Raw genomic sequence first — 24,425 nt, forward strand, 5'->3', positions numbered from 1 at the left:
TCTTATTTGAAATTCAAATTTTACATAACTGCCCTAAAATACCAAATTTTAGGGGTTCGTCTTTGTATAGTTAGGTTTCCACCCATTGAAGTAAAATTCTGATTTCACCACCGGTGTTATGTGAAATAATCTTGAGCATATCTTAAGGAATGGTACTATTTGAAAATCAACCGTAATTAAATGTGTAATGTGACCATTTTTATAATAAAAGGATTTCATAAAAATAAACTTACAAACTGACGTGGCTTAATATTGTATGTCAAATTATAAAGTTATTTTTATTGTAAAATAGATTTAACAAATCACATAAAACCATGTCAGTTTATAAGTTTATTTATTTTTAATATTCTTTTGTGTCTGTAACAGTTTTTTTTAATAATCCAAAATGCAAAGTGCAAAAACACATGCTCATTAGAGGATGGAAGTGTATTTTGTTAGGTTGGCGTGAACAAATCTTCGAATCATCGAAACATATTAGGACAAAGTTTTCCTCTAAACTAAGTTAGACAATATAAACATTGTCATGTGTAGCTTGAGTATGTGAGCAACACATTTTAGATGAACGGGCACATGTTGGACTTTTAAAAAAGTATGTGTTGTCACATGTTCAAAGGACGCATGTCATTTTTATAGATGGGTTGGAGGAAATTTATTCCAACCCAGTTTGGAGAAAACCTTATCCAATATATTATATTCTGTTAAAGATTTGGCTTGGCTGTAATTTCAAGCTAGTTAAGGAGAGATTTGGACAGTGAGAAGAGATAGTTTTAGATGATAGTTGAAAATTAAATAAAATATTATTAGAATAATATTATTTTTTAATATTATTATTATTTTGAGATTTGAAAAATATTGAATTGTTTATTATATTTTATATAAGAATTTGAAAAAATTATAATGACGAGATAAAATGAATTGAAACCATCTTTGTATTCAAACCTAGCTTTTAGATCTCAATTCATATTCAATGGCCTCTAATCTATAACAATATAATTTTCAAAGTAATAGGTCTTTTTTTTTTCCTATTGAACCAAAGATTTAAAATAATTTTAACATAATTTTAAATTTAAAGGTTATAAATTTAAAAGAATTTTAAAGGTTATTAAACCTTAAAATTCTTTCATCTATGATATTTCTGTCTTCTTTCTTTTATATGATATTTCTTTTAGAATAAATTACCATAAATTTAAAATACGTGGAAAGATTATGGAATTCTAAAAAAAGCCACATTCAAACAACTTAAATCACAATAAGATTACAATCAAAACTAAAGATATAATAGAATTTAAAATTAACATTTTCCCGTGTAAAGCGCAGGTGTGCGACGTGCTAGTACTGACTTCACCGTTAAAATCATCGTCGCATGAATAAAAATTAACAAATTTTATTATTTTTATTGGGTAAAGAATAAATTTTATCATTACGGAATGATGAGAAAATGAAAAAAAATAATAATAAATAGATTTTTTCTTTTTATTATTATTACCAGAAGATGAATTAATGGGCGGTAATTTTAACAAGATCATAAAGAAGAACAACTGAACAAGCTAGAGTTAATAATAAGGGAGGTAATTTCAAAGATTAAAGCCAAACAAACAAGCACGAGAAAAATCGCAAACGGCAATATTACGAGCATTCAGGTACAGCTCCCTCTCTTCTTTTGATTTTTACCTTGCAAACTTTCCCCCATTATTATGCGAGTACTTATGCATAATATTTAGCTTTTTAAAGTGAATTTTACTTTATTAAAATAAATCCTATTTAATTGGATGTCATGCATCCAAATTCTAATTTAGAGGCAAATATTTAAAGTGAAATATTGATCAATAGCTTCCTCATGCATTTTGTGTAAAATATAACGTGAAATAATCAAAATATCTTATATTTTACACTAAATGGATAGAATCTATTTTAGGTAATTAAAATGGAGAGATAGATTTATCATATTCTTAAATATTGATCATGATGTTACGAATTTATATATAGAAAAAATTAAATAAATAAAATGAGACTACTATAATCTGACGAATCACATCAAATCACATTATTGTTTTTGTGTAATATATTCGTAGCTAGTGTATTTTCCTAATTTTAATGGGTTCCCACTATTTTTTTTAATTATTAATTTTGGGGGCAACAGATCTTGTTTCTGTTGTTAGTAACGAAGATTGATTAAAATCATGAGCGGTTAACTGTTTCTCTCCCTGCAAATACAACTACAATTGTCCATTATGTCTCTTTCATGCTATTGATCTCACCAATGTTTCTTGACTTTTGTTTTAAAAGAGTCTTGTGCTCAAATCCAAAACCTAACATCACTCTCATCCCATTCTTTTCATTTATCTTTTTCTTTTACAAGTGATTCGGACACTGATTCCCAATGCTAACAATATTCTACTGTTCACATAAATGGTAAATATATTATTCGTGTGAGGCTCCATATATACAAAGACTTGTGTCTCTGACATTACTCTTTTCATTTTTCTTTTAAAAAATTACATAAAGATCTTAGAACATATTGTAATAAGCAAGGTTTTGAACCTCGAGAAATCACACAAAATAAAAGGATAAAGAGGTTAGTTGATAGGGATTAATATTGGTAGAGTTTGGGTTGGTCAAGCCAAATGAAAAAAGTATTAAATCCTCTTTACAAAAAGTGTCGATTCAACTTTTGGCTTATGTTTTGCTCTCTCTCTATTTTTTTTTTTTTTTTTTTTAAACGGGATGGGAGTTTTGAACCAAGGTTTTCTATTTGAAGAACTGGATCATATGTTATTAGGCCATCAAACTCTTGACAATTACTTGTGTTTTGCTTGTATAGCATTTAAACATGAGTCAAATGTTATTAAATCACAATAAACAAACTTGCAAATGGAATTTTGGAGATTGACCAAAAATAAAAGGTACCTGCATGAGTTTTAGTGTTACGTATGGATTATTAATAGCTCACTGACTGTAATACTTTTAGACTTTCTAGATTGCATACATAACAATGAATGACTTGGTCAAAAGAGGGAAAAAAATGTACAGGCTGCATGCACTACTTTGAACTCTCCTCAAGCAGTAAAGGGAGAATCAACTTTTAATAAGAAAGCCGAACTTAGCTATGAACAAAGACATAACTACAAGGCCATCTCAAACCTCCTCTTATTCCATGGCATCTCCTCACTCCTATATATACATATCAAAACATAACAGAAACTTAAACAACCTTGTAGAAGAGCCTTTTCCTATAATGAGCCCACCAACTTCAACCGTCATACAAAAGACAGAAATGGAATGAATGGTAGAAGATTAAAAGAAGAATATGGTGAGAAAGAGAAAGGGAAGTGATTGGGAAGAAGAGGAAGAAAACAGTGATAGGAACATGGGTTTAGAGCAGATGATGGAAGATGCTGCTGCAGTAGCAGCACTGTGTGGATCTCGGAGGAACAGGAAGCGATACATTGGGGTGCGCCAGCGGCCTTCCGGGCAGTAGGTGGCCGAGATAAAGGACATAATCCAGAAGATAAGAGTATGGCTGGGAACTTATGACACTGCTGAGGAGGCTGCAAGAGCCTATGATGAGGCAGCTTGCTTGCTTCGTGGGGCCAACACTCGCACAAACTTTTGGCCCTGTTCTTCAAGCCTTCACTCAGCCCCAGCTCTTCCCTCAAAGATCACCAATCTTCTCTTGCTTAGGCTAAAAGCTAGGCAAATTGCTTCTGCAACAGCAACAACTTCTTTGCCTGCTGACTTTCAGGAGCAGGAAACAGAAGTAAAAGACCACCACTTCGATAATTTCTTCAATGTGCTTGAAGATCGCACCTTTTATGAAAGTAGTGGGGCTAGTTCTATAACTACTAGCGAAAACATTGCCCAAAGTTTTGCATCAAGTTTTTCTGGATTGGAAGAGGATTGTGTAAGAGCATTGGATATGGTGGATAATAACAAGTGCACCAATGTTGATGGAAAGAGTCATGATGAAGGGAAGGAGGAAGAAAGAGAAGATTTTGATATGGCTCTTACAGATCTGCAGTTTGTGGATGAAGTGGGATCTAATTGTTATTGCTCAACTTTTGAGATAGCAGAGGAAATGGTGAAACCAATGGAGCAGGAGAATCATGGGGATGAAACTTCAATGCTTGGAGAAACTATGAAGAGGTTGATGTTTGAACGCAAGTTCTCAGCTTCTCTTTATGCCTTCAATGGGATTCCAGAATGTTTAAGGCTGAAGCAATCAGGGCTGGTAGCAACTATAACAGAGAGGTCTGAACAATTATCCCACCACAGTAACCTCAGAAATAATGGTAATACTAGAGAAGATAAAATAGAAACTGAAGAAAATCTTCATATGGAGGTGCAAGAACAGGTTGGGAGCCGACAAAAGTCAATGGAAATAGGCCCCCCTTCTTTTTCTTCTTCATCATCTTCCTCCTCCTCATCTTTGATCACAGAAACTGGTGAACCGTATCTTTGGAGCTCACTCAATCTTCCTCCTATATGCTTTATATGAGAGAATGCTCCTCTATTCATTTAGAAGTCAATAGCATCTTAGGCTGGATTTATTAATCTGCATTATGCATCAAAGGGTACTGAAACAGTGTACTAATTTATTAAATCTGATTTTTAACATGATTGAGATACAAGGATTACGCATGGATTGCTGTACGTACGTACGTAGTTTCATGTGTCTGCATGCAGCTTTGACAACATTCAAAACCATAGATTCACAAGGGAAGGAAGGGTAGGTACAAAAAACAGAAACGAGAAGGGAATATCCCCAGCTTTGCTGTTTGTTCTTTATAAGAACCATTTGAGAAAACATTTTCGGCAACATTTCAAATCCACCAGGATTCTGCTGAAGTAAAATTACAAAGAACAAGGACAAAAAACATCTACGGCTCCTAGAAAGACGTAATTATTATTAGGGAAATGCTTATTTAACCGATAATTTGCCGATAGTTTGATTGATTCTATTTATTTATTTTGCTTTAGTGATTGAGAAAGTGAATATATTAGTAAATTTATGTATTTTTTGTAAAAAAAAAAAAAAAATTAAAAGTGTTAAAAAATATTTAAAAAAAAAATACTGCATCGGTTGATGATCGGTCCCAGTAGCATTATCTTATTATTATCATGCCAAGAGAAGCATAAATTTCCATTGATGGTGCCATCAGAAAAGTTGAAAAGGAAATCAGTTTGGTGTAAAACGTTGCATCCATGAAATCCTCACGAAGAAGGAATCCCCCTTTCACCCTTTTACAAAGATCAAAGTGTCAAATGGTAAAGAGCATTGCACCAAAAGAAGAAGTTCCAAGAACAGTCTTTATTTTCACCAAAAAAAAGAACAGAATCTTTTAAATCACCATTTCTCTCAAAAATTTAAAAGATAATGGAAAACAGTATTAATTATTTATATTGTATATAATTAGCAATATTTCTTATGGGTCAAACTCAACTCTCCCACCAACATCGATTCAGGCTTGGCTGCTGCATGTAGCGAGAGAATTTCTCTTTCAAAGCGTACAAATAATATGAGAAGCTGTAACACACCTCAATTACTTAAAAAGGGAAATACAAAAAAATTGCTCACTTCGAGGGGAGCACCTCCATTGAAGAAAGGAAGAAGATGATAAAAGAGAGAAATAGAATATTCAATAACTTTCTGGATAGATGAACCCCCTTCATGTCGAGAGGAAACTGACAAGTTCGTGAACAAATAGAACCAAGCAATATATCAAAGGGCCCCCTTCCTCTATCAAACGGCTCAAACACACCTCTCAGCGGCAATACATCAAGCACAAGAGGAGCGACAGAATTTTTACCTCTCAGATTTTCAACATTGATGGGTACGGTTGGAAGGGGCACCGCCACTGTCTCTTCCATCTCTACTGCACTTTCTTCTTCTTCCCGCGCAATTAGATCTTGCCACTCCATGAAGGATTGCTTGAAAACCTTGAAGATTCCATGGTATGGGTCAAGTAAATCCCGTCCCCCATCAAAGATATTAGAGGTGATGAGCTGTTGTTGCCTACTGTTCTCTCCTTGGTTGCTAGGTCCAGCTGATATTGCATTAATTTCTTTGTCCATATCTGACGCCAGGGAGGAAAATTCCTGCATCATAGCCTCCATTTGCCTCCTCATTGCTTGTATCTCCACTCTGATGGTGTGAAACTGGGATTCGGTATTTTGCATGTGGTTTTCAGTGGTTTTCTTGAAGGAATGAAAGTCTTCGTATAAATCTTGGAGGAGTATGCCTTCAGCCATTGAAAATGAGGGCAGTAAAGGGGCTGTGGATACCACTTGAATGGAGGTAGTATAGAGTGAAATGGAGGTAGATTGAATGGACGGAAACTATAATTTCTGCATTGAATTGAAAATATAACTGAGGGGAGATTCCTCCGCAAGGAAAATAAAAGATCAAATCTCAGAATATTCTAGATAATTTCCCGATATAACTAGTAAACTAAAATACTATAGTGCCCTTATTACAACTGGGCCCAAGGCCGACGTAAGTATTCCACTAGGAAAGCAAAAATGAATAACTAAAGTAAATGAGTACTCATAACCCATGGCCCACCAGCTATCATGGATTCATGAGCCCAATGTTTATTTCCCTTCTCAGCCCCTTATCTGCTACAACTCCAGACTTGGGTTTCTCTTCTCCCCGATAGAACACAGATCCCTCTCATCACCTCTTCTGTCGGCGTGTAACAGAGGCACTCCAATGCCTCATCAAGAAGCTTCGAAACGCTAGGACAAAGATCTTCAGGGAATTGCAAGGTAAAAGATGGGCCAAAGTGCAGCCGAATTCAACCTGGGCATGAGCCGATTAATTTCTTCGGAGTCTAAAGTTAACCAAGTGAAACGAACTTGGATTTGGGCATGGCTAGATCGGCCCATGCCTTCATATTTAATTTACTGTGTAATTTTCGTCCAGTTTCCCTTCAACTTAGAAGGAATTCTGTACATGAACATTCAAAGCGTTGGAAAGATTATTCATATATCTAAGTTCTTCTGACCAAACTTTCTAGGGAAAGACAATCAGTCCAAGTGATGTGGGCATACAAAGAAAAAGATTAACTACTGAACCAACATGTTGCATTGACAAATAATTATCTGTTTTCACTTCCTTGCTTTCTGTTTTTTATTCATAAAATGAGTTTATGTAACAAAAGTAACCAAGGTATACACATTCACGTCAACTGTTAAAAAACGGGCCCTTGTAAAGACCCATCTGCGGGAAGTTGAAGCAGCTCCCGAATCCCTTCACAAACCTGCATGCAATTAAATAAATTGATTGATTCTTATATGCCAGAAGAAAGAAAAAACAACAACTTGTTCCTCGAGGGGAAACTAAATCATAAACTATCATCATAAATATGTCTTAATCATAAAGAATCTAAGATCCAAAGCATCAAGAACGCTACTCTGCCCTTGCTTCACATTTTTTCTTAATCACTATGTATCAAATATTGCCTACTACTACACTTCTTATCTTCATTTTGTAACTAATAGAATTTGAAAGACCACACAAATAGAGAAAATGCATAAATGAAGAAACGAAAAGCCATTCTCATAAATGAACATACCAGCTTTATATGGGCTTTAATAGATGCAATTAAGCGAGTATACTCCTCTATTTGCCTGCATAATGGATTCCAGTATTATATTGCGTTCAAATGTAATTTACCCAAAATAGAAAAGAAGCTTAAATATACCAACCAAGCTATTAGGAAAAAATAAAAGAAGTGAAAGAAAATATACCCACCAAGCTATTAGCTTAAGTAGACTCCTCTAGTGTAATTGATGACATGTGGGACATTCAGTAAATGATGGACTACCATATTGGTGAAGACCGTAAACATCAAATTCTATTAAGGGTTGGAATGCATGTATCAGACTCAGTGAACCGTATGCATCCAACTCCTTTTGCCACCATTAATGTTAGAATCTCAAACTTAGTGGTGGTTGACAAAACTTGATGCATGCAAAAACAAATTTCCAGAACCAGACCAAAAAATTGAGGAGCATTTCTGTAGTAGGTTTAAAGTGTTACTTATATTGACACTGAATATAGCGACAACCAATAGACCTCAAGTAGTATGTTAGTCCTTTTCAAAATTAGTTAAAACAAATAAACAAACCATGCATAAGGGTTTACAAGGAGGGAACAGAAACAAATTATACAAGCACCACTTTTTTATAAAATATATACAGTATACCTAGCTAACTTTTCTTCCCTCAGTGATATGAAATTTAAAGCTTCAGACCAGGTGAACTCCACATGGAATCCAAGTCCAATATCCACAAATATGTGCCGTGTATCTGGCCTGTCAACATGTAGAAACCAGCCCCAAACCAAGAAAAACAAAAGAGCAGTATCAGGCTAAAAACAGCAGAAAATGTAGTTAGAAACTATTTAATCCACTCAAAACTGCCACAGCCATTTCAATGCAAAGTTTAGTTCAAAGTGATCGTCCTCATCCTAAAACAATACATAAATACTTATAATATCAAGGATAGAGTTTTGAAAGTGGCAATGTTCTCTCACACATTCACCCTCTCCCCAACACACACACACCAAAAAAGAACAAAAATAAAAGACTAACTAATTATTTCATTTGCCCTAGGATTTCATGCTTTTGAAATCTTTAAACACTTAACATGGCAAATGCAAATTCTATGCACTATACAGGTATTTAAAACCCCAATTTTGAAATAATTCATTCAATTCACAAGCCAGAACTATGTCCTGTTGATCCATCCCTACATAATATGCAAATGCTTTTTCAACACAATCCATGATGATGGTGATTACCAAACTTATTACCATCATGAAACAGGAGAAGAAAAATAAAGAAAAATACATGGCAGATACAGATTGTATGCATCATACATGGAAATACATGTATATGCGTGAAAGCAGAAACTTACACGTCAGCTTGCATGTATACTTCAGAGCCAAGATTGACCATTGTCCTAAGACTGGTTACGCTATTTTTCTCCAGATTCTCTATGTTCTTTCGCAAATCTGAGCTATAAGTGCATACAGTCAAGTAACAAGCATCAACAACTTGGGTTTGCATTCAAAGTAGAGTTTATTCCCAATAAGTAGTTTCAGCTGAATGACAAAGATTATGATTCTGACCCAGCACCTAAGGAAGTCAAGGAAATAGGAAAAAAACTATATTCCACAAGAAATGTGATTGGATGAGCCAATGGCCCTTGGATCAAATGGCAATGCCTCCCCCATTAAAGTAGGGATGGATTGCTTGGTGATGGATCCAGTCCCTTGCAGGCATGCAAGTCATATTACCTGTCACACATACACAGTCTACACAGGCACAGGGGGAAGGGAAAAAAGAGAAAAGATACAAAGTTTTTGAGTCTGATATGCTACTATCACACACACACAACGAGATATAAGGAAAAAGGGAAAGGATACAAAGTTTTCTGTTGTTCAAAGACTTTGTCCCTGCAAAATAAGAACATAAAAATAAGTGAACTACAAATGACTCTGTTGAAAGATTCAGTGCTTCTTCCCACTTCTCATATCACCATCAACATATTAACAGAGCACTACCCAATATATAGGGATTCGCCATTGAGAAACTTTTTCTTCTTCAACTTCTCAATTTTGAAATTATAATGAAACCAAGTTAGACCAACTCAAGTGAATGAGTCAGAATGTCATGTTTCAAGTCAGGAATCAAATTAACAAACACATATACCGCCTGAAACAAGATAACATCTCCTATATGAAAGAATAAGATATTTTTTGCAATTATATTTTCCGAATTTAAAAACGTATCAATACCCACCCAAATAGCATTGTTTTGCTCCAAGGAGTGGCGCGGGTAGATATAATTTGAATTACTTCAACTGAAATAAGAAAGGCATAAGAGAAAACGCATACCGTTCGGCGATAGCCCGAACAAGATCTGGTTTCAAGCGTTTGTCAACAAATTCCTCATATCTCTGTACTTTCTCCTGGCGGAAGCTGTCCATTTCAGTCCTGTCACATATTTCAGTGAAGTTAGGGTTCCCCAAGAACTCACTGAACCAGAGAGAGAGAGAGACGGAGAGACAGAAAGAGAGAGAGAGAGAGAGAGAGAGAGAGAGAGAGAGAGACTATGCTCAAATACGCATGCTCAAAGCAAGAGGAGTTCGACTGGCATTTTCCTTTCGAATACATAGCGAAGATATACGCTCCGTTTCTCCTAGCATACGCGTGCAAATATTAAAAGAAAAATAATAATATTAAAAGAAAAATTATATTTACAGTCATAAATCTACAAATCACCTATTCTTTTTAAAAAAATAAATAAATATAAAATTTGCTTAAAAATTTATTTTTTAATAACAAACTTAAACTCTATTCTTTTTTAAAATGAGTACATGTTATTTATACAACTTATTATTATCTGTATCTAACATTATTTATATTAAAAATATTTAAGACCGCATCACCATTTTATAATTAGACTGATTTGAATCGTTACTAAAGAAGAAATGAGTTGAGATCGTTTATAAATAGATTAAATTAATTAAAAATAATTTTGAGTTAAAATATTTTATGAAATTTGAAAAAAAAAAGAAAAGAGAAAAAATTTTAAAAATTGAATGAAAATATTATAAAATTAAAATAATGTTAGAAAATAAATTTTTAAATATTATTTTTATTTTAATATTTGAAAAAATTAAATTATTTTTTATATTTTATTTAAAATTTTAAAAAAATATAATAATTAAGTAATGATTAGATAAAAATTAAGTATTTAAAATTAAAAAATATTTATATTTATAGTGTTTAAATGAGATAATATCACAATTTTCAATATTCTTTCTTAAATGCACAGGAGTAGCGCATCTCATTAACTTCAACCCAACAATAATTAGACGCGGGGAGTGGGGATCAACCACTTTGGAAACATGAGAAAAATGAGTACATACGTTCTAGCAACTAACTCAGTGCATAATGCCCACTTCACTTCCTTAGTTGCTTCGTGAATACTCAAAAATACCAAAACCAAATGATTTGCAGTCACTTGTTTTTTTCTTTTTTTTTATAAGCATGGCAATCACTTTTGCAACTATATTTGATTTATCAGCAATGTTAACATAAGTGTTGAGCTTAACATCTTTTTACTTTCCAAATAATGAAAATACAAGTCAACTAATTTTTGGAGGTAAGACGGAAGTGTCCTGCTCCAGTGTTGGTTGCTAATATTTCTTTCACGCATTTTATCAAACGGGTAAAATCTAAGAGCTCGGGTACAAGTTCCAACACCTCATCCAGAAAGTATATAACGCGGCTCGAAATCAGGTTAGACAAGTTTTGGACCCGATATTCAGACTAAATCGGCAGTAAAAAGGAATCCAAATCTGAAATGAAATGCAGAATGGTATGGTAAGCAGAGGAGAGAGTAATCCATAAAGTTTTGTCAATGTTAACTTTGCTCACCTCCTCAGCGTGCTTTCTGAACTGTAAAGAAGATGACAGGGGCTAGAGGCCTGGAAAGTGTGGCTAATATCTGAGATTACCACAAGCTCGTTATAAAATATTTCATTGTGGAGGTCTAGGTTCCTTCAAACAAATCCATGTACTTCCAATTGTTTGATCTTGTCTTCCTGCCTAAATTCAACGATACGTCGCTCCAATGCACAAAGTGCAAGCCTATCATAATACTTTGCAACGAGCGCTGCTACACAGCCGCTCATTATTTTGTTTTTAAATATTTAAATATTTTGAAAAAATAAAAATAAAAAATACATCAACACACTTAAAATCACTTCCTTAATCTATAAAAAAAAATTTTCCAAGCAGTCAACTAGAGCGGTAAGGTTTGGGCAACAAAGTAGCTTTTTTCCTCTGCAATTTAGCACCACATTAATTATGCTATATTTGGGTATTCAGGTCATCTCCAATGATGAAACCAACAATTATTTTGAGGAATGCTAACTTTTCTATCGTGTGTCACATTTATATAAAATAAAAAAGTGATTAAAAAATGATATAATTATATATAAAATTAAATTTTGATAATTTTTAACATAAACGTAAAAATAAAATTTTAAAAACACAAATGATATGTTTCAGATTTATGATTATAATGTTTCATAGAATAATATTTGTCCAATATTTTTTTTTTGTAATCAAATATTTAGAATTTATTTTTTCATAAAAATTATCAGTGATCTTTTAAAATGTCATCTTTCATTCAAGTGTATAAGTTAGTTTATTAAATTTTATGTAAAATCTCGATAATTTTCTGTCACGTTAAACATATAAAAATATAATTGAAACCTTAAATAATCTTTTTTCTGCTCGATGACATTTTGAGGATAAAACCTCTCAACAATTTTTCATATAGATCATCAATCATAAATGATTTTTCTTGTGTTTTCATTTTGAAATATGTTTAACTTTATGAGAAGTTGAAAAAAGTAGTGGATCTTGACATGCTATAGGTGGCAGAAACAGTTTTCAAACAAAGTTAAAGAACTCACACTTGAATCAAGAGTTTGACTTGCTTCCAATGGAAACAGAATGAATGCATGTTGACAAGTAACTGAACTGACGAAATCGGTTGTGGTGAATAAACAGCTTAATCTCCTCTGTTTCTTCTTTACACGATAAAAACCAAAGGGATGGCACCCAAATCGTGCAATGTGCATCACTAAAATTTGCAAAGTTAGATTTTCAAAGGGAAAGAGATGATAAAGACCTGACCAGTTTAATATATTGTGTAGAACAATTACGGATGTTCCACGGAATTAGTACAAATGCCCTGTCTCGGTGAGGTTTCAAGTCATTCAAAAAAATCTGACGAGAAGATTTTCATCAAATGCACAAAACAAGATATCATGGAATTCTTTCACCCGTCTCTACACTTCATTATCCTAGTCTCCTAGACCAAAGATTTTTTCTTTAGCATTCAAACAAGCCATAATTTTTTTTTTCTAACAAGATCAATATGCAATAGTGATATTATACTATTATCAAGTAAGCTAAAATTAAAAAATGAATCCCCAGAAACAATAATTATCCATAGCTAAAAAGATTTTTGCTTGGCATTTCAATACTAAAAGAATATGTAGTCTATACAAATGAAGTTTAACTGATTTAGAAGACAATTATGTATCATCAACAATGACAGAAGTATATCCATTATACATTTGAAGTCAATATGATCGAAATTTCCAATATTTTTTGCAACAAAATATAGCTCCAGTAGAATTACAGAGCTTTTTGATGCCTTATTTCAATCCATATGCCTTGTTATCAGCAAGAAGCAACTTTATGTATTTGAGTCAAATATCCATCCAAGAATTGGGAACCACTAGAGGCTCATGCCTGCAATATGTATTCTTTATGAAGATGTACCCATGAGCCAATATATTGTTCCTCATCACTGGTGAGATAATGCAAATCCTAATTGTTTCATGGTGCTCCTCGTGTTATTCAATCAAAAGTATCCTATTGAGATAGGTAAACATCAGTGAATGACCATCCTTTCAGAAGAAACAACCATTGTTTCTAGTATTGAGCGGCCTTCACCGTCCAAAGCTTCCATGTTGGAAGATCTACAGCTGAAGTAGAAAACTGCACTCATCATAGAATCAAGGAGCACCACAAAGGAATACATGATCACTAAAAGAGGCCCTTCCCATATCCTTGAAGACCCATCTCCATAGCTCAGTGTCTTCACTCTGTGCTCAAACAATCCCTCAATAAAGGCCATCCCAATTGTGGATCCAAGAAATATCAAAAGACCCACTTGAGTCTGGCCCTTAATCAACACACTAGACCGCAGCATTGCCTGCGGTCCCGAAACATCCTCCAACACTGAGATCACAATAGCAATGTTGCATATAATGATTGCATTGGCAAAAATAACAGAGAAAACAAGCCCAGCCATCATAGCAGCATAGACAATCAGATCCGGTGAAAACCTAAATACAGCAAATGCACTGCACACAACATCAAGTAGAACAAAAAACAATGTGACACAACCAACAATCAACATGCACACCCACACATACGTCAAAAGTAGCCGCCTCCAAATCTTGGCAATGATCACATAAAATTTGGTCGCATCAAATTTTTTCCTCGAATAACTACAATCTACGGAGTAAACCACGGCAGCTTTTGATAACAATGACAGAGTGATGTACAAAGGGAAGCACGTAACGGATGAAACAATCATCTCTGCGAAGTGTTGGCACGACTGTTTGACAAAAGGCCTAAGAGGCAGTCCACTGGACTTGGCCACCAACAGAAGCCTGACAGTCAGTCTCTTCACAATGGACCGATTCACTAACACATTCGATAAAAGTACAGCAGCAACGGGGCAAATGAGCAATGCGGTGATCATTATCAATCCAGACGAATTGTAGCGGAGAATCCTAATGGATTCTCTCAAGATCTCCAGGGCATTCATTGAACGGAACTGGTAATTAGACCCAGTAACGTCATCAGACGATTCCATCTCGAGGTTTCGCAAATGGGTATCTTCGGATCCATCTTTTTTCAAGTGATCCAACCTATTTCTAGGGGATGTTCCACTAGAAACTTCGATTTCCATCAAGTTTGTTTCCATAAAATACTCAACAACTTCCAGAGACATAAACGATATGAAAGAGTTATAGCTAGCTCTGTATGGCAATGTACATATAATGAAAATAAGATCCGAGGAGGTGAAAGCGGTGAAAGAAAGTGACTGCCACGCAATTTACAAAGGTACAGTACCTGAAAATATGGGTTTGGCGGCGATGATCATGGATGGCAGGTCATGTTGGAAGGCAAGGTCACGAAGAGTGAAGGCCCAAAAGAATGTCAAGAACGGGTTTCATATGGCGGAAAATCACAGGTGAGATTTGGAAGAAAAGAATTTATGCGAGGCGTGTGGCGTTTGGCGTTCTGACTTCTGAGCAGTGAGAGTGCGAGATCTTGGTTCATTAGACTAATTTTTTGCGTCAACTGTTAATTCCAGGGGCCCCAAAAATCTGCATGGATGGATGAGATCTTGGGTCTTGAAATGGGCTTCGCTTATGTCTAAACAATTCATTGAAATTATCATGACATGATAAATTCGATGATCTTCTTATTGAATGTAAGCTCAATTTATCACGAATTAGTGTATAGTTTGCTAAGATTATAGAAAATAATTTAAATAACAATTTATTGTGTTGCTTTTTCTTCCAAACAATTTAGAAATGATACTTAGAGTCGTGAATATAATCACACAATCATTTTTAAAAAATAAATAAATATAAAATTCACGTGAAATAAAAAATTAATTTTTTTAATAATAGACCTCATTTTTTTTTCAAACTGACTATGCGGCATTTACACACTTTACAATTATATGTAATATTACTCGTTATATATTATCACGCTTAACGTAATACATTATATTTATTTTGCAATCAAATTAATTAAATTAAATCATGACGGATTACATTCAATCATGTAAGTATGCAGATTTTTTTGTATAAGATTACTCTCGCAAGTATTGATACTTAGAATCTTGACGTAGAAACTTACTACATTAGTTAATATTAAAAATATATATATATTCTAACTTTATTTTATAACTGTAACATGTCTTCATAATAAGTAGTGTATTTACCCGGAAAACTTGTAAATACATAACTCATTCAAAATCTCTAAAAAGCACTCAAAGTTGAATATTGATTTTCCTATGGCAGTGTAGGTCTCATTTGTTACACAGATGAGATAAGAAATATGTGAATTATAGTGAAATTATTTGTGAATAGTAGTGAATGATTTGAATTAATATGTTTTATGAGATTTTAAGAAATGAGGAAAAAAAAATTGAATAAAAATATTATAAAATTTAAATATTGTTAGAATATAATTTTTGTTTTGAGATTTTAAAAAGTTAAATTATTTGTTATATTTTGTTTGGAAACTTTGAAAAATTGTAATGATTCAGTAATAATTAGATGAAAAAAATTAAAAAAAAAATGAAATTAAAAATGCTTGTGTTTGAATGATGTTTGGATGTTGAGATAAAATAAGATGGGTTGAGACCATCTATAAAACCAAACAGCCGTAATCTTGTAGTTAGTTGTGGATCAAATTTAAAATTTCATTTTTGGAGTCTCATTAATATTATAATTATCCAAAATAATTACATTTTGGGTTAGATGTTGAAGTATTTTAAGTTCTTGTATTAGATTTAGGTTTTCATAAGATTTTGGGTAAATTTTAAATAACAAAAAAGCCAAGAATAATGCAACTTTTATAAATTTTTCTAAACAAAAAAAAAAATGATTATTTTATTTGGTAGTTAAGGGGTTATATATTTTAAATTGTCTAGGACTAAAAAATAATTTTATATTTTTAAAGTTAAGGATAAATGAATTTTTTAGAAATAATAAATAAATAAATAAATGCGGGGTGGTGGCCTACCCTGGAATCCATCCGTAGATTCCCTATCTCATTGGCTTTGTACGAGAGCTATTCAAGGACTGTCTCCATACTTCGTTTCATAATTCCCACTAAGAAAAATTGGACCTTATTAAATTGGTAAGGTTTATACTTTATTGCATATAAAAAATTAACATTGTTATTTATTTTTATTTATATTTTTTTGTAATATGTTTTAAATCATTTATATGGTTATCACTTAAATAAATAACCACTTAAAAATTATGACACGTGGTTGGGTAAGGGCCTGGTTATTTTATTATTTGATGGTTCTAGCAATACAAGCTCATTAGTTGCCATATGAAAATAAAACATTAATGTTAGATATAGTTATAAATTGTGTAATTAAGTGTCGTATATTTTTTTTAAAAAAGAATAGAGTTTACTATTACAAAATTAATATCTTTTACGTCGATCTCATATTTATTCATTTAAAAAAAAAAAATATACCACGCTTACACAGTGCAAATATAATTTCTCTAAGTACAAATGACCATAGAGGAAACAGAAACTAACAAGTAACAAACAGATAAAGCATTCTTCAACTCACCAAAAAGGGTGGTAATAGAGACCAACACGCTGAATGCAGGGTGAAGGAAAGGAAATGAAAGGAAAGGAAAGGAAAGAAAAACATCCATATGGAGATCTGTTACCAACTTGGTCACACTATGGACTTGAAAGGATTAACACAAACAAATTGAGAAACAATTGGAAGCAATTTTGAATTTATGACCCCATCAACCACATTGGCATTTCCCTTCTTGAATTTCGGTATCTATAATTATCCAAAAAGTTATATATATATATATATATATGTATGTAAGTAAACGCACATTAATAACATAAGCAAAGTTGTGAAGTTAAGGGCTACACTTAGAATATCTCATAACATCTATTAGAAAAATGGTATTTACGGTTGTAAGTATCTAAGTGTCGTATAATAACTTAAAAAAAATAAATAAATATGAAATTTATATAAAAAAATATATATATTTAATAATAGGTTATATATTTTTTCAAAACGATTATACGGTACTTACACATTTTATAACTGTATGTAATGTTACTAGAAAAATTTTAAAAAAATTAAATAAAAATATTTTAAAATTAAAAATTAACAAGTCGAAATGTCATACAGTTGTAAATGCGGGATCTTGATGATTGGAATGATCACGCTATTGATTTAAATTATCATTTCTTGTTCCGTCAATTTTTGCATGATTTTAGCTTTAGCGCGAGACAATTTTATTTTTTTATAAATTTATTTGACAACCTCGTCCATTGCATCTCTGTGCTGGCCCTGGGCTGGACAATCTCATCCTAGTGGAGAGCTGCTGTATCTCTGTACTAGGCTCTTGTGTACTAAACAGTGTTAGAAACTCTTAGAATGGTTTATCAAAATGTACATGCAGGTAGGGCTGTACAGAAAAACCGACAAACCGGTCGGAACCGATCAGACCGGCCGCCGCCACACGGAACTGGCCGAAACCGTCAGAGAACCGGTCGGCCGGCGGTAGGATTTAAGTCAAACCGACGTCGGCCGGTTCGGTTCGCGGTTCGCCCAGAGAAAAACCGTTGAACCGGCCGACTATATTATTTATATTTTTTTTGAAAATATTACTTATCTAAACGGCGTCGTTTCACTCATTTAAGTGGAACGGCGCCGTTTAAATCCTGTGCATTAAAAACATCACTTATGGAACGGCACCATTTAACTTAAACTTAAGTGAAACGGCGTCGTTTTAGGACTCAGTAGTTGAAAAAAATAATAAAAGGAACGGCGCCGTTTAACCCTAGGGTTAACACAGCGCCCGTCCCCTTTCTCTTCTTCCCCGTCTCTTCTTCAACTTCTTTAACACATCCATCAGACCGGCCGCCGCCCCCTCTCTCTCTCTCTCTCTCTCTCTCTCTCTCTCTCGCTTTCTCTCTCTCTCAAGGCACACGCAAGGCCAGCTCTGTCGCCCCCCTCCTCTCTCTCAGTCTCTCTCGCTTTCTCTCTATCTCTCTCTCTCTCTCTCTCAAAAATCTCAGTCACCGCGGCTTCATCGCCGTCTCTCGCTCTCTCTCCCTCAGCAACCGACGACGCCGACCGGAGTTACGCCGAGACCGAGGACGACGGTTTCCTCCCATTCTCCGGCCGGTTTCGGTCGAGATTTTCAATGTTTGAAACCCATCGGTGCGGTTTCGGTTTTTGTCCAAAACCGAAACCGATATGTCGGTTTTCACCCCTACATGCAGGAGCTATTTCTGTTGTAGCAAGCTTGTGTTGTGTGTAGCCCAAACTTGGATTTTGGCCGGTGCATATGCCGAGAGTTCTGTTACATATAGTTACTTTTATGTACTTTTTATATACTCAACTGATGTGATTAGTTAAAATAGTTATTTTATATTAAATAAAAATATATAACCAATCACATTAATAGAATATGCAAAAAATACGTAAAAGTCATTGCACATAACATTTTTGCAATTTGAAATATTCATTTTTAAGTGTTTGGTGTAGCTGTTCAACTGCTGCTAAAAAAAGAACTCATTTTTCCCCATTAATAATGATTTCAGGCACCAAAACTAGAACAACCACCAGAGAGAGTCTCATTCTGTGTGCGATTGAACAATATTGATTTTGCAAATGGTCCCCAAATACCTGTCAGTGACTCCATGGGATCTTCTTCAGCCTAGTATTCGGGCCAACCACCTGCATACTTACCAGAATAGCAAATACAACAGCTAAGCAACTACATAGAATATAGAACAAATCTGTTTGCAAGTCTGTCTATTGACACTGCACACACAATTGATATGGAAGCTTGCCACATTAGATAGCATAAAAAGGTTTTTGTATTTTGACTCTTTTTTAGAACTGTAATGAATATAATAAAATGGTATCGTTACACACCAGCATATAGATATTGTAACTTTAAATCTAAAACACTTGTATTTCCATGTACAAAAGAATGCAGAGAATTTAATGAAATATTGCTTCTTACACTAGTTTACATGCAACAAGAATCAGAGTCTTAATCCAAGCAACTAGTCTTCAACTGACTTCTCCATCTTCTTTCCATTAATTTCCATGCTGCTGTATATGGCAGTTGGATACACTTGAGATGACTTCGCCCTTTCATACTGATGCTGGAGCCTCTCCTGCGGACTGTCACCACTGGTTCATATAGAAAAGGTAGGCTTCCATTTGATGCTCTTTCAGACGGCCTTCATCAAGACTGTGGCCTCAAGTGTGAGAAACGGATCTAATGATCATCATGCTATATTGCTATTGACTACCAACTGGCCTTCAAATTCACAACCAAGAAATTAACTATGCTATCTGCTCTTCTTTTAATCGTAAATGCGCAATAGATTGTTGATTATTGTTCCCAAGATTCATCATGTTTGTTAAGGCATGCTCCTCGGCTACTGCATTGTTTGGTTTTTGCTGTGATGCTACGTTTTTCACTGTGTTATGGCTGCTAGTTTTAGCAATTGGTACGTCATGATTATGTTTTCCCTCATATGTTGTAATAACAGCTTTAGGATCTGTTGAAGCCCTCTCGACGTGCTTACGGACATTGCATCCTGGGGTTGTGCATTTATAATAGCTCCTGCAGATCAGAAATAATCAGGAACTTATGGAATAGATTAATGAGGTATAATGGAAATAGATTTCACTGCAAATTAATTCAAAAAGCCAAATGAAAAGTTCTCTTGGAACAAAAAATTCCAAGACATAATTTTTATATCTATATTATCAACCTCTTTCAGAAAATGGCTTTTACAAAAACGGTGGACTTCTGTTGAGAGATAACTGTGTGGATATAGTTTTGATGAGCTAAAAATAAACACATTGGCCATGGGATCAAACTCAAAAGATAAAAGGGAAAGTAGTACTTACCTTGGATAAGGGTTGCCTTTTACAACCTTCTGTCCATATTTTCTCCATCTATATCCGTCATCCAAAAGATCCACTTCACTAGTTGTCTGCACCACGATTCTAGGCTCAGCAAGAGTCCTGTGTGAAATGGCTGGCTCTGAAACCTTGAACTCTGTACTTCTACACAACAAAAAGAGATCTGTTAGAAACCAAAACAAAACTAACTAATAATCACCCCTTAGTCATGAGCTGATCAATATTTAGATAACAAAAAGTACATATACCGTCTCTTTGGGTCAGGTTCATCTTCATCTTTTTCATCTACTCCAGTTTCAGCATCACGCACTTCCTCGCTGTCACTTGTCCCAAACAAGTGTTCAGGTGTAGCTTGGCTAGATTCACGATCTTTCTTAGACATTGAATAAGCAGCCATAGAAGCTAAGCCAGGATTTCCCTGAATATTTGAATTTCCAGTGTCCTTTCCCCGCTTATTGTTTTGGGGAGGTTGATGGTTGTGCTGGCCCTTGTAAATTATCTCGGTGATTTGGCCATCAAGAGAGCGCTCAACCTTTTTCTTGACAGGACAATTTGGATGGGTGCATTTGTAATAGCTTCGAGGAAATTCACTACCTTTCACCTGTTTCTGCCCATATTTCCGCCAGTTGTAGCCATCCTCAGCAACATTATCTACAACAAACGAACAAGGTTGAGAGACAACAGAAGATTCATTCACTGCAACATCAGAGTCAGGTATTGAAGGTGGCGCCTGCTGATGCGCAGTTGTATCAGCAGTAAAGGGTCGAAGCTGTGTTGATAATGATGTAGTTGTTGCAGTTGATAATGAAGATGAATAATCAGATTGGGTACGCAAATGGGAATGGATTTGTGCAATCTGAGATGCGACCTGTGCCAGAGCCTGCTGTTGTGACATTCCAAAGGGTCCCTACACGTTTCATTCACAACAAAAACAAGACAGCAACACAAATAAATTAAGATTTTGGATTCAACACCCGCCATATTCATATTTAATATGTACGTTACACATGCATGTCATATATATATGTAACAGTAAATGATATATATATTTTTTTAAATCACAGATCGATCCAAGGCTTCTCGAATTATCCACCCCGTCATTAATTTTCCATTATTATCATCTCTGTTCACTGTCCTGCTGCATGCTCTGTTTCGCAAAATTAAGCATAATTTTTACGCATTAAGATGCAAATGAAATTCAACTTCTCCAAGTTGTCTCTCGACAACAAAAGAGAACAGCAGGAAAGACACTAAAATTGTCGTGCAGAACCAAAACCGACGGAACACGTCTTTCGGAAAAACCCAAGACAAGACTGATAGCCACACATGCAAGTTCCTCCGCTCATATAAAAAACACCAAGAATCACCTGGCCCGGAGAGAACAGCCCCGGCGAGTCTAGCAAGCCGGCGGAGCTAGTCCCCGGAGGAACGGCAAAAATCGGCGGCTGAGACATCGCCAAACCCGGAGGTCGATTCTGGGCGAACCTAAAATCGTCATCGCGCGCGCGGGAATTTGATTCCTCCGGCGCTCTGGGGAGGCGGCGGGAGGGAATATCCGCAGAAGGTGCCATGGCACCGGCGAGGAGCTGAGAGAAGGACCTGCAGTCGTCGGTGTCCGAGAAGAAACTGGAGACGAGGGTCATAGGTCCTGGGCTGAAGTCGAGCCCCGCAAGCCCCGGCCCACTACCGCCACCGTTGAAGACCGTATCAAAGGAGGAACGCGGTGGCAGAGTGATGGTAGGAAGAGAAGAAAGAGAAGAAGAAGAAGAAGGAACCGTCGATTTGGAAGGTTCCAATACTGAAGGCACTGCTGCAGAAGCCGGCGGCGTCGAGTGTTCGTTCTGAGCCATTTGTTTCAGCAAACAGAAAAGTCAAAACCTCGTTGGTTCTCGTCTCTCTGTCTTTAGTTATTGCATCTATCCATCCATCTGTGTTTGGCTTTTGCCTCTGCGGGACCGCGGGTTCTCAAAATTCAGCAAAAAAAGTCAACGCTTTTGTCCCTTTCAGGATTTCTTTCTTACTTCAACCTCTTCATTTGTCTTCGTTACCGACTATTACGGACATGCTAAAAGCTGATTGGACTAACTGTCTATGTAGTTAGCAGTAAAATGACGGTTAAACCCTCCGCACACTTTTTTACTTCCAGCAACTACTGTCACTTCGCCACGTGTACAAAGAGTACGTAAGTTCCTTTATTATTTTTGGGACAAGTGCACGAACGAAAATGAATTTTTTTAAAATGAATTTTTAAGCATTTTTAACTTTTAAAAAATAAAAAAATATAAATTTATTAATACTCAATTCTTTAATAATTTTAAAAAATTAAAATATACAAATGGTCACATATTTGATCATTTTTTCTTATTTTAAATAAAATGATTTTAGATAAAAAAAATAAAAATTAAATAAAATATTATTAAAATATTATTTTTTAATATTATTATTATTTAAAAAAATTTAATTAAAATTTAAAAAAATTTAATTATTTATTATATTTTATGTAAAAATTTAAAATAATTATAATAATGAAATAAGATAAAATAAAATAAGTTTTAAAAAGTTGCCTAAAAACATTTCATGGCGTACTATTTAAGTGTCTTTTCATTTAAATAATTGGATTATAAAATAACTTAAAAAATGCTCCATCCCATTACATGACTGATAATAATAAAATTAAAAAAAAAAATAATAACATAACTCAGTAAAAATATATATCGAAATGAATCGAAACTAGAATTTCTGAATTTCTCGTGGAGTGAGTGCTCTTTACCCCTTGCAAAGATAACGTATTATGCTTGCAAATTTTAAATTTGTCACTCGTTCAAAGGTTATATATGGAAATGTTCTAAGGGATTAAAGTCAATCTTTTAAAGTAGAATTATGTTACATACAGTCATTTTTATAGTTTATATATTCTTTATACATTTTACTTATATAATTGATAATATTTTTTTAATACACAATTAATCATATTGATAAAATGTATAAAAAATATATAAAAGTGACTGCATATTAAATTTTTGTTCAAAAGTATATCTTTAATCATCTCAATGATCATGTGGCCCAACACAAACCCAAAATTTGTAGCACATTCCCAACCCCATGCATTCCAACCTTCACGGCCAGCCATTTCCCATAAAACCACCGTGATTCCTCCTTATCTCCGGATCCATTTTATTGTTCTTTTGCTGTTTTGTTTGTATTGAAGTGAAAGCGTTTTAATTTGGATACATATATAACACATAAAGACACAAATGGATCAAACCAAAACATTAAAAAGAACATTAATTTAAGACTAGGCAATGGGACAAAAAAGGGTTCAATTCAAGTTGCCCTAAAATCCATTGGGGGATATAGCATTCATGTTCAAAGTGCAATGATACAAGTTGGCTCGATCGGCTTTTATCTACTAATCGGTGCCATTGGATGGGCGACTTTCTTTCATTAACGACATAAAATTTGTTGTAATTGTGTTCCAATGGTATATGAATATGGTCGATATAGATCTATTTAATTAAGAATAATATTGGGTATAAGTTACAAATAAATAAATTTCTTATAGACATTTTGTAAAAAAGCAAGTCTCATTAATAAAAAAATATATTTTTACACATTTTCACAATTGACTATATTTTTTTTACAAAGAACCTATAAATGACTTGTCTATTTGAAATTTATACAAATTATTATTAAATTAATCGAATTAGATCCTCCAACAAAAGCTTTAGTTTTTGTAGTGGATTTTCAACTATAACTAGCCACGTTAATTTAATGTGGGCCCTTTCCCATAAGTGAAATTGGAATATGCATATTTTCCTTTCTCTTACTTTTTTTTTATTCCCTCCCCAAGTTGGGAGAACAGAAAAGAAAGTGATAATCGTGATATTAAACTATTGAAAATTATTTATTATGTTTTATTTAATATTTACTAATTATTTAATGTTACTTTAAAAGATTTCGAAAGGATAAAAATAGAATTTTTTTTATAAAAATATTTTACAATAATAAAATTCATAAGTTGGATCTATTTTTTTTTAATTCTATAATTTTACGTATTACAATAAATCCTATCGGTTT

General features: G+C 34.1%; 4 protein-coding genes and 1 pseudogene across 7 annotated transcripts; 1 reads left to right on the forward strand and 4 right to left on the reverse strand.

Annotated features, from left to right (window-relative positions):
- Positions 1–2,942: 2,942 nt before the first annotated feature.
- LOC122313478 lies at positions 2,943–6,623 on the reverse strand. Of its 2 annotated transcripts, none has more exons than XM_043128536.1 (2): positions 5,808–6,623; positions 2,943–4,552 (listed from the first exon to the last, which is right to left on the reverse strand). In XM_043128536.1, exons 1-2 carry the CDS (start codon positions 6,247–6,249, stop codon positions 4,548–4,550), a joined length of 447 nt encoding a protein of 148 aa, XP_042984470.1. In that variant the 5' UTR covers positions 6,250–6,623; the 3' UTR covers positions 2,943–4,547. The 2 variants fall into 2 exon arrangements, with proteins under 2 accessions (XP_042984470.1, XP_042984469.1); XM_043128535.1 differs by lacking the exon at positions 2,943–4,552 and adding an exon at positions 5,291–5,505 and having other exon boundaries at positions 5,808–6,249.
- On the forward strand, positions 3,308–4,638 carry LOC122313477 (annotated as a pseudogene).
- A 438-nt stretch (positions 6,624–7,061) lies between the features above and the next one.
- On the reverse strand, positions 7,062–11,654 carry LOC122313479 (protein UXT homolog). Of its 3 annotated transcripts, none has more exons than XM_043128538.1 (7): positions 11,450–11,654; positions 9,902–10,000; positions 9,431–9,460; positions 8,920–9,021; positions 8,208–8,315; positions 7,575–7,629; positions 7,062–7,259 (listed from the first exon to the last, which is right to left on the reverse strand). In XM_043128538.1, the coding sequence occupies exons 2-7, from the start codon at positions 9,991–9,993 to the stop codon at positions 7,191–7,193; spliced, it is 456 nt and encodes a 151-aa protein (XP_042984472.1). In that variant the 5' UTR covers positions 9,994–10,000; positions 11,450–11,654; the 3' UTR covers positions 7,062–7,190. The 3 variants fall into 3 exon arrangements, with proteins under 3 accessions (XP_042984472.1, XP_042984471.1, XP_042984473.1); XM_043128537.1 differs by lacking the exon at positions 11,450–11,654 and adding an exon at positions 10,118–10,211; XM_043128539.1 differs by lacking the exon at positions 11,450–11,654 and having other exon boundaries at positions 8,920–9,140; positions 9,902–10,006.
- Positions 11,655–13,088: 1,434 nt separating this feature from the next.
- On the reverse strand, positions 13,089–15,006 carry LOC122312463. The gene is made up of 2 exons (XM_043127072.1): positions 14,738–15,006; positions 13,089–14,643 (listed from the first exon to the last, which is right to left on the reverse strand). Exon 2 carries the CDS (start codon positions 14,613–14,615, stop codon positions 13,485–13,487), a length of 1,131 nt encoding a protein of 376 aa, XP_042983006.1. The 5' UTR covers positions 14,616–14,643; positions 14,738–15,006; the 3' UTR covers positions 13,089–13,484.
- A 4,258-nt stretch (positions 15,007–19,264) lies between these two features.
- On the reverse strand, positions 19,265–22,286 carry LOC122313356 (probable WRKY transcription factor 4). The gene is made up of 4 exons (XM_043128282.1): positions 21,716–22,286; positions 20,597–21,255; positions 20,334–20,492; positions 19,265–20,043 (listed from the first exon to the last, which is right to left on the reverse strand). Exons 1-4 carry the CDS (start codon positions 22,196–22,198, stop codon positions 19,761–19,763), a joined length of 1,584 nt encoding a protein of 527 aa, XP_042984216.1. The 5' UTR covers positions 22,199–22,286; the 3' UTR covers positions 19,265–19,760.
- Positions 22,287–24,425: the final 2,139 nt, after the last annotated feature.

This window comes from Carya illinoinensis, chromosome 6 (assembly GCF_018687715.1).
Source record: "Carya illinoinensis cultivar Pawnee chromosome 6, C.illinoinensisPawnee_v1, whole genome shotgun sequence".
In the NCBI taxonomy this organism is placed as follows: Eukaryota; Viridiplantae; Streptophyta; class Magnoliopsida; order Fagales; family Juglandaceae; genus Carya; species Carya illinoinensis.

Coding starts and splice junctions, on each gene's coding strand:
- LOC122313478 (XM_043128535.1), bottom strand. CDS start 6,249: ATGGCTGAAGGCATACTCCTCCAAGATTTATACGAAGACTTTCATTCC. Junction 5,506..5,807: donor CAATGTTGAAAATCTGAGAG/GTAAAAATTCTG, acceptor TATTATTTGTAC/GCTTTGAAAGAGAAATTCTC.
- LOC122313479 (XM_043128538.1), bottom strand. CDS start 9,993: ATGGACAGCTTCCGCCAGGAGAAAGTACAGAGATATGAGGAATTTGTT. Junction 9,022..9,430: donor TTTGAACAACAGAAAACTTT/GTATCCTTTCCC, acceptor ATGCACTTATAG/CTCAGATTTGCGAAAGAACA. Junction 8,316..8,919: donor GTATACATGCAAGCTGACGT/GTAAGTTTCTGC, acceptor ACATGTTGACAG/GCCAGATACACGGCACATAT.
- LOC122312463 (XM_043127072.1), bottom strand. CDS start 14,615: ATGTCTCTGGAAGTTGTTGAGTATTTTATGGAAACAAACTTGATGGAA.
- LOC122313356 (XM_043128282.1), bottom strand. CDS start 22,198: ATGGCTCAGAACGAACACTCGACGCCGCCGGCTTCTGCAGCAGTGCCT. Junction 20,493..20,596: donor GAACCTGACCCAAAGAGACG/GTATATGTACTT, acceptor TTTGTTGTGTAG/AAGTACAGAGTTCAAGGTTT. Junction 20,044..20,333: donor AAAGGCAACCCTTATCCAAG/GTAAGTACTACT, acceptor TCTGATCTGCAG/GAGCTATTATAAATGCACAA.